Source organism: Thamnophis elegans, chromosome 3 (assembly GCF_009769535.1).
Source record: "Thamnophis elegans isolate rThaEle1 chromosome 3, rThaEle1.pri, whole genome shotgun sequence".
Lineage (NCBI taxonomy): Eukaryota > Metazoa > Chordata > Lepidosauria > Squamata > Colubridae > Thamnophis > Thamnophis elegans.
In genome coordinates, this window is record NC_045543.1 from 102,254,447 (window position 1) to 102,278,446 (window position 24,000).

Genomic DNA, 24,000 nt, shown 5'->3' on the forward strand with positions numbered 1-24,000 from the left:
ATCACAGTCACAGATTTAAAAAAATCATTATAAATTAAGACAAGACAACTGGCTATAATCTGTAAAGAATCTTCTAAAGAATATATGAACTTTAGCAATTTTGAAAGTTAACTAAGCCAGGGATATGCAAACTTTTTTTTTCTTATTGAGGCCTTACATGGGGATTTACAGAATATGTATATAGTTATAAATATATGTACAGATTATCTTTTTACTCGGTTTCCCTAGTTATTATCATAAATCAATTTCCTAGTGCAAATAAATATTTCTTCCCAGCTTTAGAGTGTGCTATTATTATCACTATCATAAAAATCAAGCAAACAAACAGAAAAAGTAAGTGGGAAGTCACAAGGTAGAACAAATGGATACTGAAAGAGGCAGTTTGGGACAGAAATAGGACCATGATAATGCCTGGGAAGGAGAGGCAAATCAGAATTGAAGCAAGAGCAAAAGCAAAGCAGGGAGGTTGTGGAAGAAAATGGCAATAGGACCTGTTAAGCATTTATTGAATCTTAGCTGATTCTTCATATGCTATGATACAGTAACTCATTAAACCAGCCATAGCTCTTTTTTTCAGAATTTCAGAGAAGTCTGAAAAAAGATGTGGTTATTTTTCAGAGATGCTACAGTAGTTTTGCTGTGCAAATGAAAGCATCTTTTCAAAATAATTTCAAAAGCATGAATAGCTCTAGAAATGATGTCTAGTAGTAAATGGAATGGAAGAGCAAGATTAGGAAGATGATATTAAAAAGAGAAGGCAGAATCGTCTAAATTTCCTGCACTGCCAAATGTTACTTCACAAAGAACACATCTGGACAACAATCAGTGTGTCAAAATTTCTCTTTCCAGCAACAACATGGATACATCTACTGACTACTTTTAGATTGCTATGTTATTTGAATACAGTAATAGCATTTTTGGCCACAAGCCAGAAAAAGAAAATCAGAAGAAGTCAGAGGTTCCTTCTCTTGTTACATTTAAAAGGAACACCAAGATTGAATGATATGACAACCTAAAAAAGCCCCATAATTTATGGTTTTCAGCTTCAGTGTTCATAAAGAACAGGCTGTTGATAAAATGCAGTTGGCTTGTGACCAATAATGCAGCTGAGTGTTGTGGATAAAATGCACCTGATTGTAGCTACATTGCTTTAAGTTCTTTGGGAAACGGTAATATTTTAACTGAGTCCCTCTTCCCCAGAACAGAAATTAAGGCTATCTGCAAACATAAACAAACAAACAAAACATTAAGAGTGTTGAGGGCCAAAATAAATAAGTGCCTAAAAACAAAAACAAAATGGCAAATACGATCCGAACATATTATCTTTTCTGTACTTGACCTAGGTATTATAGGAAACTAAACATTGGAGGATATAAAAGGAGCAATGGAACCAATTTTTCCTAACTAAAGGAACGTTTAGTCTATGGAAAAGAAGGATCAAAGAATATACCCATAAAATATGAATCATTTTAACAAAAGAATCTACTTCTAAAGTTTTCTGAAATAAAGAAACCATTGTACTGAAATGACAGCTTTTTTAGCAAGTCTAGCAAAAGAAAATGAAATTAAATATTTTTATGAAGTAAATTCCTATAGAACTTTATTTTGAAGTTCCATTGGGTCCAGTGGATGGTTTAAAAAAAAATTATTACATAGTTTTCTGAGTTTAACCTTGTAACAAAGGCATCCATGTGATCTTCCACTCCTAATTCCTAGGTTGATTATAGCCACAAAAATAACATTTTATTAAACAGACAAGAACAACTGTTTGTAGATGAGTACTTTGAAATGCCAATATAATAATTACCTTGGGGATTATTTGGATCCCGGTTTAGGACTGCATAACGAGGAAGTAAAATGCCTTCATCTTTAAGGATGCCATAAACCTCTCTCCTGAAAAGAAATAATATATCCCACACAAAACACTGCAATTACTGGAAAAACATGAAAATAATTCCCAATTAAAATCACAGAATAGACAGACAATTTTGTGTAAAGTTGCAAAGCACATCTAATTAGAAAGTTACATTATTAAAAATGGCAGCTGGAACAAAATGTTGCATAGTATAGAACATCTATTCCTAGACACAGTATACCTCTAATAAAGTTTTAAAGTAATATATGTGCCTATTTGCACAAGAGAAAGAAAACGTGATGGTGGGAATTAGAACAAAAACCTCTTCTTCCAAGTTACTGTGCATTTTGGTTCAGGACAATCAAATTAGAGGATAATTGTTCAACTGAATTTGAGCACTTATTTCTTCAGGTTAGCATTTCTGATGTCAAATTCTCACTGAAGATAATTGCTGCATTTTGTCTGCAACAGCTTGATGCTGATAGTAGGAATAATGCAGTGATATGGCTTTGTCAAGGGCATTCATATGAATGTGTACAATCAAAAGAAAAAAGAGGAGAAAATACTGAAGATCCTTGAGAAAGAAGAGTTTAATAAATAAACAGCAACATGTTAACAAAATATAAAGACAAACAAAACACATAATTTGAAAAATGAAAACTTGAAAATTAAACATTTTCAGATGTACTTTAAATAGAGGACATTCTTTGCAAATATAGTAACTAATGTTCCATCTTGATCATACTGGTACACTAGAAGTACACTTGCAGGTTTGCAGTTAACAAAATGCAAGGAAAATACCAAAACAGGAATTTACATCTAGGAGGCAACAGTTATCTATTTACCTGTCTTGTATATGATACTGCATATTCAAATCATTAATAACAAATGGATTCCTGAGTTTAGAATAGGCAACTGCTTTGTCCAATGGAAATCCTACACAAAATGTAGCAAAGAAAATGTATATTTATTTTTTACATAGTTCTTAAATGCATAAGAATTACAACTTATAATAGGAATTTCACAATTGATAAATTTTATAAATTATTTTAAATTCCTTCATCTGTATGATCACTCAGGTTACAGTTTCATAGTTTCATCCATCCTATTTTAAAAGCTTTCCTCTTTATTTTGTTTACCCATTTTGTTCAACTGAAATATTAGGTATCCTATATCAGTTAACTATCAATTCAAATACAGCAGTTAAGTTAGCAATCTAGTATTTCATTAACATCCTTTTTAAGTCAAGAAGAAAATAACATTACAATCATTAACAATAAATTTCACTAAATTGGACTCATTTCTGACAAAAATGAGTGTGATTAAACATTAGTGTGATTAAGCATTCATTGGGATTCCAATACTTTTTAAATAACAAAATAATGGGGAAATTGAGAATAGCAGAAACATTAATTTAAAATAAAGGAAGGCTCAAAAGGTTTTGTTATGCATGTTTCCATGCACTGTGTACTTCTTTCCAAAATTAGCATTAGCATAATTTGACATATATTGTTTCCAAGATTAAATGTTTTTAACTGTTGTGTAAAGTGAACCAATGACACTATATATCATTGGAATAATGTGAATCAGTCCATACTGTATTTATATTGAAACATTTGACTCCATCTATTCTTGCATATCACTAGATAATCCCAATACATTAATCTTTAAATAGTTTAATATAAGAAAGATTTCAATAACACTATTCAATATCATTAAAAATATTCATAAAATTGTAACCAAATGTTTCACAGTGTGTAAAATTTTACATTCTTCTGAATAAACAGCAATCACCTTTAGAATGAAAAGAAATGAGACAATCACATAAAGGCCAGTTTTCTACCGGTTCATTCAAAATAACATCTTCTTCAAATATCACTACTGTGATGTATTTAAACATGGAAAGCCGTTCAAGGATTTCATTCATTGGTTTTGATTTTGATTTTTTTGCCATAGAACATATTCCAACCATGATTTGTCTTTCCGGTGGCTAAGAAAAATAATAATTGTTAAGATCAATTATGCTATCAATTAAGGGAATGTTTCTATCCTTGTTTGATAAACAAATTTCCTGGTTATATTATCAGGTTCATTTATTAAGAATACAATATGAATTGGAAATCAGTGCTTAATTCTGCATAAGGTACACAGTAACATTAGTATAAAGAAAAAATGCTTTAATACTACTTGCATAAAGAAAAAAACAATCATGCCCATTCCACAAGATTTAAAAGAATATATATAAATTTGAAGCTACCATTTGAAAGTGAAAACATCTTTCAGTGTATTAGGTTATTAAATTATAGAAAGCACAATAGAACCATCTTTTAATGGGACTTGTAATGAGTTAAAATTCAGTTATGGTGAGAAGTATTGTTGAATAGGAGCTACATAGCTTGTATTTATAGATGCCAGTTGCACTATTCAACTCCACAAATGGAAGAGAAATCTCTGAAATACTTGCAACAGAAAGGAAATTATTCTTATGCAAAGTATTAGTAACGTTTTGATATTATAAGAGATGAATTTTAGATACTAGATTTTACTTTCTGTGACATAACCAAAAGTCCATTTAAAAAAACCCCTTAATTTAAAAAAAGTCTTCCAAACTCTGATGCATAAGTTACTTGTAGCACATCACTAAAATCCCTAGATAACCCCAGATAATAAAGTCTAAGGACAAAACTATGGGAAGCTATATAAATGTTTTAAATAATAAAAATAAAATAAACACAATACATACAGAATCATATTCATCATCATCATCATCCTGATCATAGAAAGAGACAAAATCAGAAGCTCTGGAACAATCCAAAAATTCGTCTCCATCTTCATCGCCCACAAAAAATCTAGGAATGTCACTCTCTGTGGCATGAACAGACATTATTATAATTCCTAGTGATCTACATAGAAACTGTAGTTACTCCGAGTACTCAGGCACTGCACATAATTCCCAGTGCCTGTAATAGTAAAAATCCTTGCGGTCTGATTGCAGTTGCTTACGTAGTTGCTTGCTGTCTGATAGTCAGCTGCCAAAAGCAGTTTAACTGATATCATCTGCCCATTGTTTTTGTTACATTAGTGAAAAAGAATCCAGCAGATTATTTCCCTGAGATAAAGTAGAAACTTTCTATCCTAGAAAAGAAAGAAAGTTATTTAGCATATTCCATTACCAAGAGATAGTTGAAATAACATTTTGAAAATATTTACATTACTATAACTCCAAAAGCTATTCTGTATGTTATAATAAAAAAAGTACTACATGAGGCAAATAAACATGTAAAGGAAGACTGGATTTATGTATCATATTAAACCACACTGTGATTTGTTTAGTTTCACTAATGTGCTAACTCAGCCACAGTGCTTTATAAACCATGGTTTGGCACTTAGCATTATCTGAGTCAGGTTGATCTGGTTTTGGTTTTTCAAACCACATTTAAAACAAATCCTGGCAGAGTGTGGAGTGGACAACCTATGGCTCTTGACTGAACAACAGGACAAATAAATGTTGCACAGAGTATTAGTTTTTTTGGTATTTTTTTCTGCCTCCCAGTATCAGTCCAGATTTTTGCAATTCAGTTCTAATGGTCTTACTAAATAAAATGAGGAACTAATAAGTTTTAATAATGAAGCAATAGCTTAAATAGTTTAGATACATAATGCAAAGGCAAACATAGTTGGAGAAAATCTTACTACTTGGAAAAATTGAAATCATGTAAGAGACTGAAAAGGGAAAAGATCACTTATATGAAGTCATTGTTGACACAATCAAGAGGTTACAAGAACTCAAAGAAGTTACTGACAGAAACTCATGGTGAAATGATGATATATACCAAAGAGTCAGGAAAAAAAATAAGTAAAAAGAAATGTGGGAATGGAAAAATGAAAGCAATGCACTTTTCCCACAGTAACGGACAAACATGCTTTTTCTCAAATTTTCAAAACAGTATATATATATATGTGTGTGTGTGTGTGTGTGTGTGTGTATAAACTTTTTTCTTATACTTTTTAATTTCATATATTCCATATATTATACCTTCCAGGTTTTAACTCACCACTCTTCATCAACAATTATTACAATGGAGAGTATCAGAATATATTATTAGCAAGCATAGCAAACATATTAAGATATGAGCTGCGGTGGCACAGTGATTAGAGTGCAGTACTACAGGCTACTTCTGCTGATTGCTGTCTGCCTGTAATTTGGCAGTTCAAATCTCACCAGGCTCAAAGTTGACTCAGCCTTCCATCCTTCTGAGGTGGGTAAAATGAGGATCCACATTGCTGGGGGCAATATGTTGACTCTGTAAACCACTTAGGGAGGGCTATAAAGCACTGTGAAGCGGTATGTAAATCTAAGTGCTATTGCTATAAAAAGCAATATATATATATATATATATATATATATATATATATATATATATATATATATATATATATACACACACACACACACACACACACACACACACACATACATACACATACATACATACACACACACAGTGTGTGTGTGTGTGTGTGTGTGTGTGTGTGTGTGTGTGTGTGTGTATGTATGTATGTATGTATGTATGTATGTATGATGTATGTGTATAAAATGCAAAAAAAGCCTGATAAAAGACTAAAGTAAAATATTAAAGTCTTAAACATAGGGCTTTGTTATATGTGCACCCAACTTAACAACAAAAATATGGTTAAAAGTCCAATCAATAAAACAATACAAAAGCAGAAAAAGTTAATTTAATTTCATTTTAAATTTTTCATTAAGCAGAATTACATTGCTATATAGTCACTATAGAATCTAAAAGTATTAATATTGTAAGCTAAAAATAAATGGTTATTATTCAAATGGCTTTAACAACTTTGGATTTATTTATAACCAAATAAGAGAATTGTTTCTAGAGAAAATATACATTAACAATGTGTCTTTTAAAAACAGAATTTGATATATGTAGGTGCTTGATCTTGAACTAATAAACTGATGGCATAATTTTCAATATAAATTAGACAGTAATATTTGTGAACAAAACTTTTTGCAAGGAAGCTTCAAAGATGAAAAGAAGCTATATTGGATTCAATATTTTATGAAAAATTTTGTGTAATCTCTACTATTTACTATGTATTATAATAAATCTTGAGGGCAGTTGGACTTGTCAAAAACATTTCATATTATTTCACTTTTTATTTTATATCTTGATTATAGAAGTCAATATTGTTTCTCTTTAGTTTATATATAAACTAAAGGATCAAAGGATAATTATCTATTTGAAAAAATAGATAAAAAGTGCCATTATCTATAATCCACAGGATTAACTTTTTTTCTCCTCTGTACTTACTAAACTTTACAAACATTTTGTTAATTTAGTAGACCTAGCATTGGAACAAGGAGAAGGAATTAGAAACATCAAGTTACCCAGATAAATGTAACATACATGAGTAGAATTGAACATAAAGTTAGGTGTTCTTAGCCAATGGTTTGTATGCCCTTTGCCTCAAAGTAAGCTACCACATCATCCAATCTGCCAATGTACTTAAATACGCACTGCTCCTAGGATTAATATTATAGTTGCAATGTCAGTATTATTATTTAGCACCAAGAAAGCTTCTATAGCATCAAACAAAATCTATAATCCAAACAAAACAATATAAAATGTGTCCACAGAAAAAACTAAAGACGGGCAACAATAAAAAAAAAATCATGTATTACAGATGCTTCCAGTGTTAAGTATAAAAGCATGGAACATAGTGGGCTATATTTTAATACAGCATTAATAATTTATTTTTTTAATCTCTAATACTTTTTCCTATCACTTTTGAAAGTCCATAGTTGGAAAACTGAGCCCAAAGTCAGTATCAAGCATTTAGCCTAACCCAATGATGATATCAACAAGCTCAAAGGGCAGTATTTATTACCACGCTGTTAATATCTAACCAACAAGAAGCAGCATTGCAAGAAAATGGTTATAATAATCAGATGACGTATAAGGTAATATTTTGCATTTGTGCCAACTGACTATCTATGGCCACTACATATTGCCGATATCAACAGCAGAAAACAATATTCAATTTACTTTATTTCTCTTTCTCTACTTCCAACATAAATAATTCCAAGTTTACCACAGCATTCATCTATTCATCTGCTAGTTTGCATGCAGACAAAAATTAAAATACGAATACAATGCCTTCATTTTGTTTTTGTTTTTTTTAAATGGAGATCTGATGGAATTCCACATTTAGATACTGTTTTTCATGCAGTTCTACATTTGCATTCTGGATCCCTAAACAATGAGGTGTTAAGATATTCAATCTCCCCTGCCCTCTCTTTTCCACCAGGCACAGCAGATGGGGTGGGTGGAGGATTCTCACACTATGATCACTGGCGGCCAAGGGCAGCGAGTTCAGGATCCATTTACTGTTCAGGACTACTAATAGACAGGAAGGAGAAGTCAGTATTTTTCTTGGTACCTCCAGGCAGCTGTTGTATATCAGCAAGTAAAAAGATCCAAAATGTTAAGATTCACATGACAGAGGTAGGCTCAGAATCCATGATGGCCATCCTTTCCAGTCATGCATCACAAGCTGTATGATTTTGACATTCTGAATTAAGTTTTTCACTATGGAATTTGGAGTATATTAAATAACCAGCACTGTTTCTAGGAAAAAATGGCTCTTAGATTTCTGAACAAAATTGCTAGAATACACTTATCTGTTTAATTCAATAGGCAACATGCTTTTTTCCTCTTCACATAAAGCTATCATTTCGCCCTCTTTTTCTATCATTCTCTCCTTCATTCACACACAATCTTCTTGTTTCCTTACCCTCCACCCTCAGAAGTCCCCCCCACTAAACAGGACTACAAATCTCTTTGTTGCCAATCTCATGGTTGCATATAAAGGCCTGCAGATATGCCTCCATGTCACGTCTCATCCAAGAGGTCACGCTCTTCAGGAGCCACCATTACATCTACTACTAGCATAACCTGCCTTGTTTCTCTTTCACTGGTTAACTCACAATTTCTCAACCCTAGCAACATTTAAGAAGTGCGGACTTCAATTCCCAGAATTACACTGAAATAATATTGTGATATTTTGTTATTATACAGAAAATATTTTAAGTGTAGCTAAAGATATAGTATTTCTCACAATGAAAAAATGGATGGGAAAAAATTGAGATGGCTATGTAAACTTTTTTAAAAGAAAGAGAAGATTTTATTCAGTCCTGTTTCCATTGGGAAATCACTTCTGGGTTTTATTCTCAAAATAGAAAACCGAACTTAGACTTTAGTTTGAAGATTGAATAATTGTGTAGTTATAGAAATATTTTTTAATAACTAAACAATTATGGCAATTATGGAAAATGTTGATGCTGTAATGTAACAGTGGGAAGTCAATGGTTCCTCCCTCTCCCCTGCCCCTGTCCGCCCTATTTTTAAATCTTAATTTTCATTGTATTTTGCACTATAATAAATCTTAATAAAACATTTGGAAGAGAACAATACTTCTCTAGCTTGATGCATTTAGGAAAGAATGCTGTCGTATGCAGTTTGTAGCTCAGCCAGGAATGTAGCAGGTACAAGACAAAAGACTGGCAGAGCTGTATGCCAAAGAAAGGGAGTGTGATGTGGATAGAGTATTTGCTCAAGCAACTATTCCTTTTTCCTGGGGCTGTGTGCAGCTGTATGTACTGTGAACCATGCAGAATATGCTGGAGTTCACAGACCCATTCACGTGGAAACCCAGGCAAATTAAAATATGATTGCTGACTAAATGGATATAAAAGATATAACTGGCTACTTTCACACTAATGAAAGTATACAACATGATAAGGCAATATAAAATACAAATTAGTCATCTCTAGGAATACAAACATTGTGTGAATTCAGATTCTTTAAAAATGAGAAAAAGAACAATGGATATAGGGATTATTTTTTTTTGCCAACTACATGACATTAGCCTGTTCCATTGTGAAATGATTAACAAAATATTTCTTGTATAAGTAAAAAATAATTAATTACATATAACATTAATCACATTGAACTTTAAGCCAAAGGGAGAGGATTGAGATAAAGAAAAAGTGAAAAGTATGAACATGTATGTTGAAAGAATGTGGAACAGGTTAAGAAGTAGTTAGACAAGTTGTAAAAATATATGTCAGTTTTAATGATTGATACTTACCTAGATTCACAAAGACCCTATCTTATTTTAAAAAATAGCCACCTACATGCTTTAAAATGATTTTTTTAATGTTATTTTGTTAATCAGAAATAATTTTCATAAAGTTGATGTGCAACCAATGATATTTTCAGGTGCAATCTGTAAGACATTTGCTAATAATGAAGCCAAACTTAATGCAGTATTTTAAAAAGATGTTTCTATGAGTTTTAATTACCAATTGAAACTTTTTTACTGGTAGGAAAATTGAAATATTTCTCTTTTCTTCTTCTCTTACATGACTTCCAAGTCATGCTTCTTACATTTTTTGCAATTAAACAAACCTTTAAAAATATTAGCAATTTATCATCCATAAAATAAAAAATCTACAATGCTGTTTTTAATAACTAGCTTTATTTCTCCAGCAACATCTTAATTATTCCATAATACTCAAATTCTGAATGAACATACACATCTTTATTATCTTAGGAAGGGATTGTACAGATTCAAGGAATGGGAAACATTTTTGTATTCTTGGTTTTATAACTGATTCATACTATCCTGAAAGCACATGATGTTTGGTCCTTTTATTTTTAATGATCATGTAATTGTCTTGTGACTCCTATATTATCTCCAAAGTAACATGTGGTTTCAAAAATGACCTCTTCCAAATTTCAGTAGCCAATATACAGGTAGTCCTTGACTTACAACCACTCATTCAGTAACCTTCAGAAATTACAACGGCACTGAAAAAAATGACTTATGACCAATTTTCACACTTACGACCATTGCAACATCCTTGTGGTCATGTGATCAAAATTTGGACCCTTGACAACTGGCATGTATTTATGATGGCTGCAGTGTCCCAGGGTCACATTTTGCAACCTTCTGACAAGCAAAATCAATGGGGAAGTTAGATTCACTTAACAACCATGTTGTTAAGTTAACAATTGCAGTGATATATCGAACTGTGACAAAAAGGTCATAAAATGGAACAAAACTCATTTAACTGTCTTGCTTAGCAACAGAAATTTTGTGCTCAATTGTGGTTAAGTTGAAGACTATCTGTAGGTCAAAATACTGGGAAGATAAATGTATATAGAAGAAAAAGAGATGTAGATATAAAAACATCTGGAATTACAAAAATGGAAAAAGCAACAAGCTCAAAGTTACAAAGAACCAGACGTACAGTTGAAGCTGTAGTTGAAGTAGAGACAAAACAATGAGAAACATTTGAGCTGCATTCAGTTTAGTAACCTAATGAATAACTTAAGGAGACTTTATACTGGACATGGTCCTGATGTTGTCAGTGGTAAAGCACTGTCTTTAAAAAGGCACCTAAAATCAAACTACCTTACAACTTGTCTCCTCAGCCTCAAAACCCCTCAAAATTCTCAGCAGTGTACATGGTGACTGGAATATTAATTAGTTATGCACCTAGAGATAAATTTAAGAAAGTATACTGAAAATTTATGATTTCACAAATAAATAATAATTGCACATATTTTCTTACCAGGAATTTAAAAGGAAAGCTGAAAAAAGTAGAAAAAAACATATGAAATAGCATACTGGCTCAGCTCCTTAGATGCAAAAGCAGTACAGGTAACCGTAGATTTACAGCAGTTAGCTTAGTGCAGTGTTTTTCAACCTTTTTTGTGCAAAGGCACACTTTTTTCATGAAAAAAATCACGAGGCACACCACCATTAGAAAATGTTAAAAATTTTTAACTCTGTGCCTATATTGACTATATATAAAGTAATTTTCCCACGGCACACCTTACACTATGTCACGGCACACTAGTGTGCCACGGCACAGTGGTTGAAAAACACTGGCTTAGTGACCCTTCAAAGTTACAACGGCACAAAAAAGTGACCTAGGACCATTTTTCACACTTATGACCTTTGTAGAATCCCCATGGTCACATGATCAAAATTTGGACACTTGGTAATTGGTTCATACTTATGATTATTGCTGGGTCCCATGGTAATAAGATCTCCCTTTCCAACCTTCTGACAAGCAAAAGATTCACTTAATAACCATGTTACTAATTTAAGAACTAGGGACGCAATGGCTCAGTGGCTAAGACACTGAGCTTGTCGATTGGAAAGGTCGGCAGTTCGGCGGTTTGAATCCCTAGCACCACGTAACCGAGTGAGTTCCCATTACTTGTCCCAGCTTCTGCAAACCTAGCAGTTCGAAAGCATGTAAAAATGCAAGTAGAAAAAGGTACCACCTTTGGTGAGAAGGTAACAGCGTTCCGTGCGCCTTCGGCATTTAGTCATGCCGGCCACATGATCATGGAGATGTCTTTGGATAGGGCTGGCTCTTCGGCTTTGAAACTCAGATGGGCGCCACCCTCTAGAGTCGGGAACAACTAGCACATATGTGCGAGGGGAACCTTTATCTTTACCTTTACTTTATTTAAGAACTACAGTGTTTCACTTAACAAATGTGGCGAGAAAAGGTATAAAATGTGACAAAACACACTTCACAAATTTCTCACTTAACAACATAAATTTTGGGCTCATCTGTGGTCGTAAGTTGAGAATACCTGTATATTCATCTTTTAGTTATATACTTGGCCCTGCTTTTCATCAGATAATTTCCTAAGACAGAGGAAATAATCAAATATAAATAAATTCTAATGTATTGATGGAGGAGTTAAATCATTTTTAACTTCTTTCATTCATAAGAGATGTTTATTATGTCCATTGTTATATACTGTACTTCTGAAGTAATAGAAGTATTTTCATTGCTCCAAGTCCTTATAAAAAACTAATAGCCTGCAAGTCTACTGGTTAATTCTTTCAGTTACGCTTAAAATAGCTAACATATAAGTGACCTGACAGGAGCATACACTAAGAATATCCTGAACATATATAGTTAAGTTATTTATTTTGATTAACTTCCAATTATTTAAAACAAATTGTTTATTTAAAAAGTTATGCTTATCTAGGTACCACTAAAGAAGTGGAATAAACTGGTTTTTTTTTTTTGCTATTTTTGGTAGTTGGGATTTTTTTATGTATTTTCCTGCATTTTTTTTTAAAAAGCATGCAATATATATAAGCAATTATAGACCCATACTTAAAGAATTATTTCATTATAGGATAATATTAGGAGCTATTAATTTTTACCATATTAAGATATAAATTCTTTTTGGAACAGTTATGATTGTTTTTAATTTAACATTATAGAAAAAATACATTAGAACAAGACAGGTAACAGTACTGCAATTTTTTTTTGAAATTCCAAAATAAAGAAGTAATAATCAAAAGTTATCTCAAACCAACTAGTGAACAATATCACATCACAACTAAGGAAAAAACTGACAAAAACATAACCAAAGCAATGTAGACTTTTTCTATTAACACAGGCAAACTTCAAAAGAACTACGGTAAATTGGGGATTCTACTATAGTTTCTGAGAATTTACAAATAAATGTTTATATAACATTTTATCTTAATTATCTTATCTTAAATAACATTCCCAAAATATCAATGATGTATCTTCAAGTCTATTTCAACTACAGATATTCAGTTCATTTATACAGCATTATGTTACCTAAAACTCATTATCACACCATTGTTATTATATTGTGCTAAGACAAATACATTCAATGCCAATAGAATTTAAATTTTAGTAAACTCTATTGGCGTATTGCTTATTTCTTTCTGCCTTTTTTGATTTAGCTACTAATTAATGTGCAGCAAAAGTGTAAATTTAAGTATTGATATTTTCGGTTTATTCTTTAGGTTTTACAAAAAGCGATTTTTAAAAAAATATCAGAAAGTGCAAAAAAGGAAGAAACCAAGAATGAAATGCTTGGGTATTTCCTGCAGATGGCAAATGTGCACTTTTAGCCTGAGCTATGCAGGAAAGCAAGATCAAAAGTAGTGCTTTTAAATGTACTGAGGTTGCAAAAAGGGAAGGAAACCATAAAGCATCGGTAAGTGTTCACCCAACACACTAAATCATACACCGAGATTCCAAAACTAGCACCTGAAAATCAAACCTTTTTGGCTTTATATTTTAGCACAGGGGTCCCCAAACTTGGCAGTTTTAAGACTTGTGGACTGCAATTCCCAGAATTCTCTTCTAAAAATTGAAGTTCACAAGTCTTAAAACTGCCAAATTTGAAGACCTCTGTTTTAGATACATGCAGCAAGCCATCATAAGATGTCATTTTTTTTTAAGTATTGCTTCCTTCAACTCCTCACGTTAAAACTTGTAATCATAAGTTCATATACATTCCAGCTTCCTATGTTAGGGCAAATACAAGCCAGCAGGATTTGTTAACTGCAGCGTTGCTGGGAAGAAGCAGCGGTTGCAAAAACGACCCGGGATCCCAAATAAACCCATGCTGCCCCGTGACATTGCCCGAAACCGTATTAAAAACCGGCAGCCGCTCGTTCTTCGAAAAGAGCAAAAGATTCAACCTCCCGGATCCCTCCGAGCAACGGACGGCTTGTTAACGAGGGAGGTGGCAGCCACGGCTACTGCACTCTCTCCCACCCGGAGTCAGGGAGGCCGAAATGCATGAACGGCGGAAGTTTATTCTGCACTCCGGTTGAGGGAAGGAAAAGCACCTGAACGCAGCAAGAAGCACCTTCGGGTTTTCTCCTCGGCTGCGCCCGGCAACACAGCAAGAGCCAAAACTCGCAGCAGCAGCAGCAGCAGCAGCAGCAGCAGCAGCAGCGCGCGCTTTTTCCCGGGGCGGGGGCAGCGAGGATAGAGCGCGCGCGCGCGCCCCATTCACCTTTTATCCAACGTTCCATACCTGACACGCTCGCGCCCTGGACCCGCCCCCTGCTTCATTGGCGCCCTCCGAGGGAGCAAGAGCTGCAAGGCGGGAGCGGTTGGCGTTCACCCACCGGCGGAAGGAAACAAGACAAAAAAAAAACACCCCGCCCCACTCTAGACCAGCAAGACAGGCCCTCTCACCTGCTCCTCCGGCGGCTGCCATAGCGTGTCCGCATCGTGCTTTACTTCCTTCCCAATAGAGGGGGAAAAGCCGAGGCTACCGTGGTTACCGCCACCACGCCCCTTCTTACCCTTGACCCGCTGTTCTTTCTCCGCCGCCCCTCCTTCTTCTGCGTCATAATGTCGGTCGTAAGGATTGTTGGGAAGACTGACGCCTCTATCGGGCGCATCAGGGACTTCCGGGTTCCTTTCGAGGTGGTTTTTTTTTCACCCCCCTTTCTGGGTGGCGGAGAAACTTCGGGGTGTCATTCTGAAACTCTTAACTGGACTCAATCCAAGTGGCCGCGCTTAGTCGACCTTGCCTAAGGTCAAAAATGTAACTCGGATCATAGCTTGAAGGCAAGACGATTCCAAAATGTCAGTGCTGGACTGCGAGGACGATAAAAACTTTACAAGGAAAGATTTTTTTTTCTTTCTTGTCAAGAAAAACGTTGTCATGATGTCCCCAGTTTGGGGGGGGGGGGTCAGCCAAAGGAATCTTATCTCTTTAAAGCCAGGACAAAGAATTGGCATGCTTCCTCGTCTCTATTACTTTAGTTTACTTTATTGTCATTGCACATGGTACAACGAAATTCAATGCCTTTAACTGTTCATTTAAGACAATTAAATGTTCTTCACTGAACATTATAATTATAAAAATAAAAACGCAAACGTGCATCCTTTACTTCCTATATAATTGAAATTCAAAATTAGAAGAATAAAAATATGTACATTTTACATCTGGATTTCATTCTATATTGCAGGCTGAGAAAGGGCACCTTGCAACTGTTCACCAAAACAATGTAAGGAACGTTGATAGTGGCCTGCCTGAAGGTTATTTATAAAGGAGCTCATATCTTTTCTAGGATGATCAGGCTGGGATTGTAAAAATCCAAAGGGTCACTAGAGTTTTCTTTGCTGACACCTAGTAATTTGTTGGTCTTTTTCAGTCTAAATCTGGTAGTCCTTAATTTGCTCTTAACCTATAGATCAGTGATGGCAAACCTTATTTTTATGGCGTGCCAGAATTACCACACACCCCCGTGTGCCCACTCAATTCCCCACCCAACTGTGCATGCGCAAGTGACTCCCCCCCCCCACGCATGCGCATGCACGCCGTTCCCAGGCTCCTGAGGCTTTCCTGAAGCCTGGGGAGGGCAAAAATGGTCTCCCCCACTCCCCCTAGAGGCCCTCTGGAAGTCTGAAACGGATCGTCTCTGAACTTCTGGTTGGCCCATTGGGGCCGTTTTTTGTCCTCTCCAGCCCTCGGAGGCTTTCCTGAAGCCATTTCCGGCTTCTGGGGAGGCTGTTTTTGCTTCAGGAGATGGTGATTGTGAGCGCTGGGCTGGCTCCGGTTGCAAAATGTCAGAAAATTCCCCATTTTGCAAGGTGGCTCTCAAAAGAGAATGAAGCAGGTGTGGGTGCTTCTTCCAAAACCCGAGGGCCTGGTTCCTCTTCCTCGGCTGTTGGGAGAGCGCTGCGCCTGTTTCATTCTCTTTGAGAGCCATCTTGCTTGCTGTGGCGCAAGATGAGCACTACCAGAGAGAAATCACCAGAAGGGGGAGAAGAACAAACTTCTGCTAGGGATGGCCTTCTCCTCCCTCTCCCCCTGATTTCTTCCTGGCAGCACTCGCCTTGCACTGCGGCAAGCAAGGTGGCTCTCAAAGAGAATGAGAGTAGTTGTGGCTGTTGTGCTGCTGCTTCCAGCTGAGATATATTCTGCCAGGCCCTCAGCGGCGTCCTGGTGCCGAGGGCGAAGGAGTGGCAATGGTGACGACAAGCGAGCCCAGGCTTCCCTTCCTCCCTCCCCCACCTGAGCAGGCTTCTTGCACAGCTCCAGACGGCAGCTCTGATGAGGATCTGCGGTCTGCAGTGCTGCCGCTCCCAGCCAGGATATGTTCTGCCAGAACCTCGGTGGCATCTTTATGCGGGTAGCTCGCCTCCCGCCAGCAGATTCACCATCAGCATCCCGGCTGGATGAAGGGGAAGGGATAAGGGGTGGCAATCGTCCGTTCTCGACACTGCCACCCCCTTCGCCCCTGGTAATGACAACTGTTGCGCTGCTGCTTCCAGCTGGGACGCTGGAGGAGCTGCTGGCAGGGAGACGAGCTACCCGCATAAAGACGCCGCCAAGGGCCTGTCTCGCTGATGGAGCAGCTGCAGTGGCTTCCTGGTCCTTCCTTCCCTTCCCCCTGGGGCTACCACTGCCGCTGCTTTTCTAGGATGCCTGATCCGGCCAGGCCGTGGATGCACATCAGTACCGCGGGCTGGAGCTGTGCAAATATCCCGCTCTGGTGGGGAGGGAGGAAAGCCCTTACCTGTCCTTGCCGCTGCAACCCCCTTGCCCCTGGCGGCTGTCCTAGTGTCGCTTCGGCTAGTGTGGGAGTGGCTGCAGGGGCCGGTGAGCCACTCCTGCTCTTCCCCTTGTAGCTTGTTTGTTTGTTGTTTGTTTATTGGATTTATATGCCGCCCTTCTCCCAAAGGACTCAGGGCGGCATACAACATAAAAAACATATTACAAAAGTTAAAGAGGAAATTAAATAAAGTATCCAAAAGCAAACCCAATTAATATTAACAATAAAAATTTAAAAATTAGATTAAAATTAACAATTAAATTAATCATTTATTTTACTCTGTTCAGGCCAGGCTGGCTTGCTGGAAAAGCTAACTTTTTAGGGCGCGTCGGAAGGACCGGAGGTTGGAGATTATACGAAACTCTGGGGTCAGCTCATTCCAGAGGGAAGGCGCTCCCACAGAGAAAGCTCTCCCCCTGGGCGTCACTAGCCGATACTGTCTGGCCGATGGCGCCCTAAGGAGGCCAACTCTGTGGGATCGCACTGGACGGGGGAGGCTACTGGTGGCAGTAGGTGGTCTCGCAGGTAGCCTGGGTCTAAGCCATGGAGCGCTTTAAATGTCATAATTAGTACCTTGAATCGCACCCGGAAAACAACCCGCAACCAGTGCAGGCTGCCTAAAACGGGTGTAACATGGGAACACCTAGGTACCCCCATGATAACCCGTGTGGCCGCATTCTGGACCAGCTGAAGCCTCCAGGTGCTCTTCAAGGGCAGCCCCTTTTAAAGAGCGTTGCAGTAGTCCAGGCGAGAAAGGACGAGGCATGAGTGACTGTGCACAGAGCATCCCGATCCAGGAAGGGGCGCAACTGATGAACCAGGCAAACATGGTAAAAGCCCCCTCTGGTAACGGCCATCAGGTGTTCTTCTAAACTAAGCCGCATATCCAGGAGGATGCCCAGATTGCGGGCCCTCTCTAAGGGGGCTAAAATTTCTCCCCTTTCATCAAAGATTGAACAAGATGCACAAATCGGGATGATGGAAACCACAGCCACTCAGTCTTGAAAGGACTGAGCTTGAGCCTGTTCCTCCCCACCCAGATTCACACAGCCTCCAGGCATCGGGACATCACGTCGAGGGCATCATTTGGGTGGTTTGGGGTAGAGATGAAAAGTTGGGTATCATCAGCATATTGATGATACCGTAACCCAAAACCACGGATGATCTCACCCAGTGGTTTCATATATATGTTGAACAGGAGGGGTGAGAGAACCCACTCCTGCAGCACCCCACAAGTGATGCGCCTCGGGGTCGATCCCTGTCCTCCAGTCAACACAACTGTGACCGATCCGACAGATAGGAGGAAAACCACCGTAAAACGATGCCCCCCACTCCCAACCCCCCTGAGTCATCGCAGGATACCATGGTCGAAAGCAGCCGAGAGGTCTAATAGGACCAGGACAGAGGAGCAGCCCCTGTCCTGGGCCCGCCAGAGGTCATCAACCAATGTGACCAATGCTGTCTCTGTGCTGTACCCGGGCCTGAAACCCGACTGAAACAGATCCAGGTAGGCAGCTTCATCCAGGTACTGGGGGAGCTGACATGCTACCGCACTCTCAACAACCTTCACTACAAAGTGAAGATTGGAGACCGGGCAATAGTTGGCTAAAGAAGCTAGACCCAGGGAAGGCTTCTTAAGAAGGGGCCTCACCACCGCCTCCTTCAAGACAGTGGGAAAGAACCCCTCTCTCGACGAAGTGTTGGTAATTGCCTGGAGCCAGCCTCGTGTCACCCCCCAGGAAGCCGAGACTAACCAAGAGGGATACGGGTCCAGCACACGAGTGGCAGCACTGAGTCTCCCCATAATCCTGTCCATGCCCTCGGGGATCACAGGGTCAAACTCATCCCAGATGGTCCCCACTAGATTCAGCCCCGTCGACTCACCCGAATCTACCCAGTCAGAGTCCAAGCCTGTCCGGATCTGAGCGATTTTATCCTGCAGATACTGAACAAATTCTTCAGCCCTATCCTGCAAGGGGTCTTTCCCAGTTCCTTGGTTGAGTAAGGAGCGGGTCACTCTAAACAGGGCGGTTGGGCAGTTATCTGCAGACGCAATAAGAGCGGAAAAACGTTGCCGTTTTGCCGCTTTTATCGCCACTAAGTAGGATTTAATATGAATTCTTACTAGTGTTCAATCAGATTCGGACCGTCTGGCCCTCCAACCACTCTCTGGGCATTTTTTCCGGTGTTTTATCTCCCGGAGCTCCTTGGTAAACCAGGAAGCTACCCAGGATCAACACCGGGTCGGAGGCCGCAAATGCACCATACGATCCAAGGCCCCCATGGCCGCCCTATCCCAGGTTTCCACTAGGGCTTTGGTCGAGTTGTGAGCAAGGGATTCAGGAAAAGTCCCAAGCTCCATCAGGAACCTTTCAGGGTCCATCAGGTGCCTGGGGCGGAACCATCTAGTCGGTTCCGCCTCCCTGCGGTGCGGGGTAGCAGTATGGAAGTCAAGCCTGATGAGGAATTGATGCGACCATGACAAGGGTTGGATAGAAATATCCCCTAAATCTAGATCATCCATCCACTGCCCAGAGACAAAAATCAGGTCGAGTTGTGCCCCCCATTATGAGTGGGGTCTTGAATTAACTGAGTTAGGTCCATAGCCGTCATAGAAGCCATGAACTCCCGAGATGACTCTGATATCTCGCCAATGGAAGGCAGATTGAAATCCCCCAGGATCATAAGTCTGGGGAAATCACCCGCCAATCCAGCTAACACATCCAGCAGCGCCGATGAAACGTAGCAGGGAAACAGGTACGTAACAAAAAGGCCCACCTGAACTCCAAGGCCCCATTTCACAAAAAGGGACTCACACTCGCCTATCTGAGGCACAGTGACCTCCTGAGGTCCAAGACTTTCCCTAATAACCACCGCCACCCCTGCCTTGGGCTCTCGGCTGGTGAAACGCCTGGAAGCCTGGTGGGCATAATTCACTAAGGGGAACACCCCCCTCATGGCCCAACCAGGTCTCTGTAATGCACGTCAATTCCGCTTTACCCTCTTGTATGAGGTCATAAATGAGGGGCGTATGAGGTTGTAAATGGCTGCCGCTGCTGCTGCTTTTCTGGGGCACCCAAGCCGGCTGGCACTTCAGACCACAGATGAGCTACAGGCTGGAGGGCTGGGGCCACGCAAGAAGCCCACTCGGGCAGGGAGAGAGGTAAGCCCCGACCACAGCTCTGCTCTGCTAAGAAGCGATGGCCGGGAGCCGCTCTCCGTGTCTTTTGGCATGCACGACCGTTGCTCTTCCTGTTGCTGGTTTTTGCATGAGCGCCAGAAATCAGATCACCAGATGGCCGACGCGCATGTGCATCCTGGAAACAAAAAGATCATTTTCCTAGCGTGCGCATGTGTACCTGGTGGCTCCTCTTCTGCTTTCTGTCACTCCAATGCATGTGAAGACCAGCTGGCTGCTGCGCCCGAACCCGGAAGAGCAACTGGTGATGGCTCCATGTGCCAGGAGAAATAGCTCCAGTGCCACTTCTGGCATGAGTGCCATAGGTTCACCATCACGGCAATGCTAATAGGTTATTATCATTCTTAAATATTGTTATGCCTTTCAGGCTAAAAATCTTCTGAAGATATCTTACTGATTTCACATTTTAAATGTATTTACTTTTATTTATTTAGTTTGTTACTCGTGTACAAGATAACAGGAATAAGAATAAACATGAATAAGAACACAGGAAATGGGGACAAATAAATGGGGACAGTAGGACAGGGGCGTTAGGCATGCTGGTGCACTTATGTACACCCCTACATTAATACATAAATTATTGTGATGTACTTATTCTTTTATTGTATGTACTTCTCAGTCCCACAATCACTTTGCAATGCAATGTTGCAGGTACACTTTGGAACATTTCATATCGTATCATAATTCCTTTGCTTAATCAGATTGTTCAAGAGTGGCCTAGCCAGTTTTAATTTCAAAACAATAACAAACCTGTGATGCATCAAGGCTGGAACAAGGGCTGTCATACCTGAAATGCAAAAATCAAGACAACCTCTAGATGCACCAAAGTGATACAGAAAATATTCTTTTTAAATATCTAAATGGTTCAGTGGAATTTTGCAGCTAATACTGGAAGAGATGCATTGATGTAGTAAGATACACCTGTTCTAGAGGAACTTGTTTCTATGCAGGATTTTTCTCTAGTGGTGTTGACCATCTCTAATTATGGGTGATTGGTGAATTACATTGGCTGTGTTTAATTAAGAGATGGTTTTTCTTCTTCCCTGTATGGGCATAAAGGATTGACAAAAACAAACTCATTTAGTTACTTCTGTCTGCCTCTTCAAGCAAGTTTAGATGATCTACAATGTACAAAACTTAAGCAAAGTCAAAATCAGGACAAAACAATTTACCATTTTAAAGGAAATATTGTTAAATAAAAACTACTGCAACCTTAAAGAAATTCTTCCTCCCCAAATACCTTCCCAAAGAAAAGGAGATGGACAGCTGCATTGAGTTCGCAGCAACTTCCGAGTAACCTTCAAGAGCAGCCCCATAGAATGTGAATTGCAGTAATCTACCCGAGAGATAGCAAAGACTTGAGCCTCATCTTTGGCACCTTTTGCTCTAGGAAAGAATTCACATTTCTGACCATTGTCCCAAAGGTGCTTTTTCAGGAGGCAAATGGACTTTCTTGTTTTTTCTTTGAAGACATTTTGCTTCTCATCCAAGAAGCTACTTCAGCTCTGACTGGGTGTTGAGGAATGGAAGGATTTACACTCCTTGCAGACAGCTGATCATTTGCATCCATTTTGAGGATAGATGAAGCACTTGGAGGTTTATCTGTGTCCTCAGAATCACCCTAGTGTTAATGACGCTTCTAGCCTGCATTTTTTCTGGAAATTCATACTCCCACACCATCCATCCCAAATTGCATCACTAAAAGTCTGTAGAGATTCTCAGTCATCCAAATCATGGTTGGCCCAAAGGTGCTTTTTCAAAAGGCAACTGGACTTTGTTTTTCCTTGAAGACGTTTCGCTTCTCATCCAAGAAGCTTCTTTAGTTGAAGAAGCTTTTTGGATGATGAAAAGAAACGTCTTCAAGAGAAAACAAAGTCCAGTTGCCTTTTGAAAAAGCACCTTTGGAAATCAATTTTTTCTCCCAAGCCATCTCGCTTTTGCATTCTTTCTGCACTATCTCCTGCGTAATCCTCTCCCAGAGGATTAATATAATAACTATATAACTAATATATTTCCTCCCTTTTCCTTTTCAAAAGCCATGTTCTGTCCTTGTTGGAAAATGAAGTCTTCGCTTACTTTAAAGCCAACCAGGACAGGAAAGCATTGCTCTATATTTTTATCTCTCTGATTTCGACGGAGTCCGCCCTTTCTTCGACGTCACTTCCGTAGCGCCAGAAATGTGTTGAATCGCTGCAGTGGTTCCCGTCTATGCATTAAAGAGCTGAGCGTTGCGGCACCAAGCTGCATGGGAGCTTTCTCCCGGCTTGGGGAGGGGAGGATCGGTGACTCAGTCGCCGGAGAAGCGCCCTCTTTGCCGCGGCGAAGCAGAGTCCGAGGTCGCGAAGAAGGAATCTGCGCCGGTTTCTAGTTCAATATTTTTCAATCTTGACAACTTTTTAAGATTTATGGACTTCCAATTCCTAGAATTCGCCCTAAATATTAACTTCTAAAAGTTACGGAGGTTGGAAAAACAATACTGGGCGAAAGCGACAGTTGCCGGTCACCACCAGCCAAAATGAGCCGCATTTCATGGTGCAATGTATTTCAAATATAATAAAATGACGTCCACATACTTGGGGAGGCTTTGGGCGAAGAGTCGTGTTATGAAAACGAAGGGGTGCAAAAAAAAAAATATCGGGGAAAACATTCTTAATATTTTGTTTGTTCGTTTATATTTTGCAATGATCAAGATGGTCAATAACTGACAACCTTTGCCTGGGCTTTTAATAACGGGTTTCTACATGTGGAAAGGAAGGCTGAGGTTAAAAATCCACTTTCCTGTGATATGCTTTTCTGTTAAGAAAAAAAAAATTAATTGGCAATGAATCCTGATTTTTTTTTTGAAGCAGCGGTATTCCGTTGCATCTTCCTTCCTAATATAAGAACTCTTGTCATAATTTATTTTTAGATGAGATTGTAATCTGCATTTGTTTCATCTTCCTCCCTAGATTTTTTTTGTTCCTCATACATAATTCTGATTCACCTCTCAAGTGTATCCAAGCACTCATTTTCTGCTGAATTTGTTATCAGCATGTGATAAATTGCATCCATTTGTTATGGTTGCTATTTATATAATGACCTTGTTATTTTGAATAATATGCAACCTAAGCATTTGTGTAGGGTTTTTTTTTAATGGAAAATTTTCTAAGGTGCTAAATTGAAGGCTGTACTCCATATTTTAATATTTGGTTACTACACACATTAGTATAGTATTGTTCTTTTTATTTAATACTACACCAGATCACACCAGATCTTGAAGATGTATAATATCAATACACTATACACTATATAAAGACATTCTCTTTTTTCCTATCAAATATATTCTATATATTGCAACATCAGCAGGCGTTTTTCTTCTGCCTTCTTTCTTTTAGGGGCAGTTACTATTCCTGACTATTTCTTGCTTTTTTTTATAGATAAAGCTTTCTTTTCTGAAAAAAAATCACGATTCCCAGAAAAATGTGAAGATGACACCCTA

General features: G+C 38.6%; 1 protein-coding gene across 11 annotated transcripts in view; it reads right to left on the reverse strand.

The window, feature by feature from the left end:
• PPIP5K2 (diphosphoinositol pentakisphosphate kinase 2) overlaps positions 1-15,080 on the reverse strand; it is a 54,952-nt gene extending 39,872 nt beyond the window's left edge. For 4 of the 11 annotated variants that reach the window (XM_032212547.1, XM_032212546.1, XM_032212545.1 and 1 more), the window contains exons 1-5: positions 14,952-15,079; positions 4,599-4,990; positions 3,650-3,845; positions 2,701-2,791; positions 1,808-1,893 (exon numbers count right to left, since the gene is read on the reverse strand). In XM_032212547.1, coding sequence (XP_032068438.1) covers positions 1,808-1,893; positions 2,701-2,791; positions 3,650-3,845; positions 4,599-4,739 — 514 coding nt within the window. In that variant the 5' untranslated portion in view covers positions 4,740-4,990; positions 14,952-15,079. Of the gene's footprint in view, positions 1-1,807; positions 1,894-2,700; positions 2,792-3,649; positions 3,846-4,598; positions 4,991-14,596; positions 14,668-14,951 lie in introns of those variants that run through there. The other 7 variants (XM_032212551.1, XM_032212550.1, XM_032212549.1 and 4 more) reach the window with 4 other exon arrangements.
• Between the last annotated feature and the right edge of the window lie 8,920 nt (positions 15,081-24,000).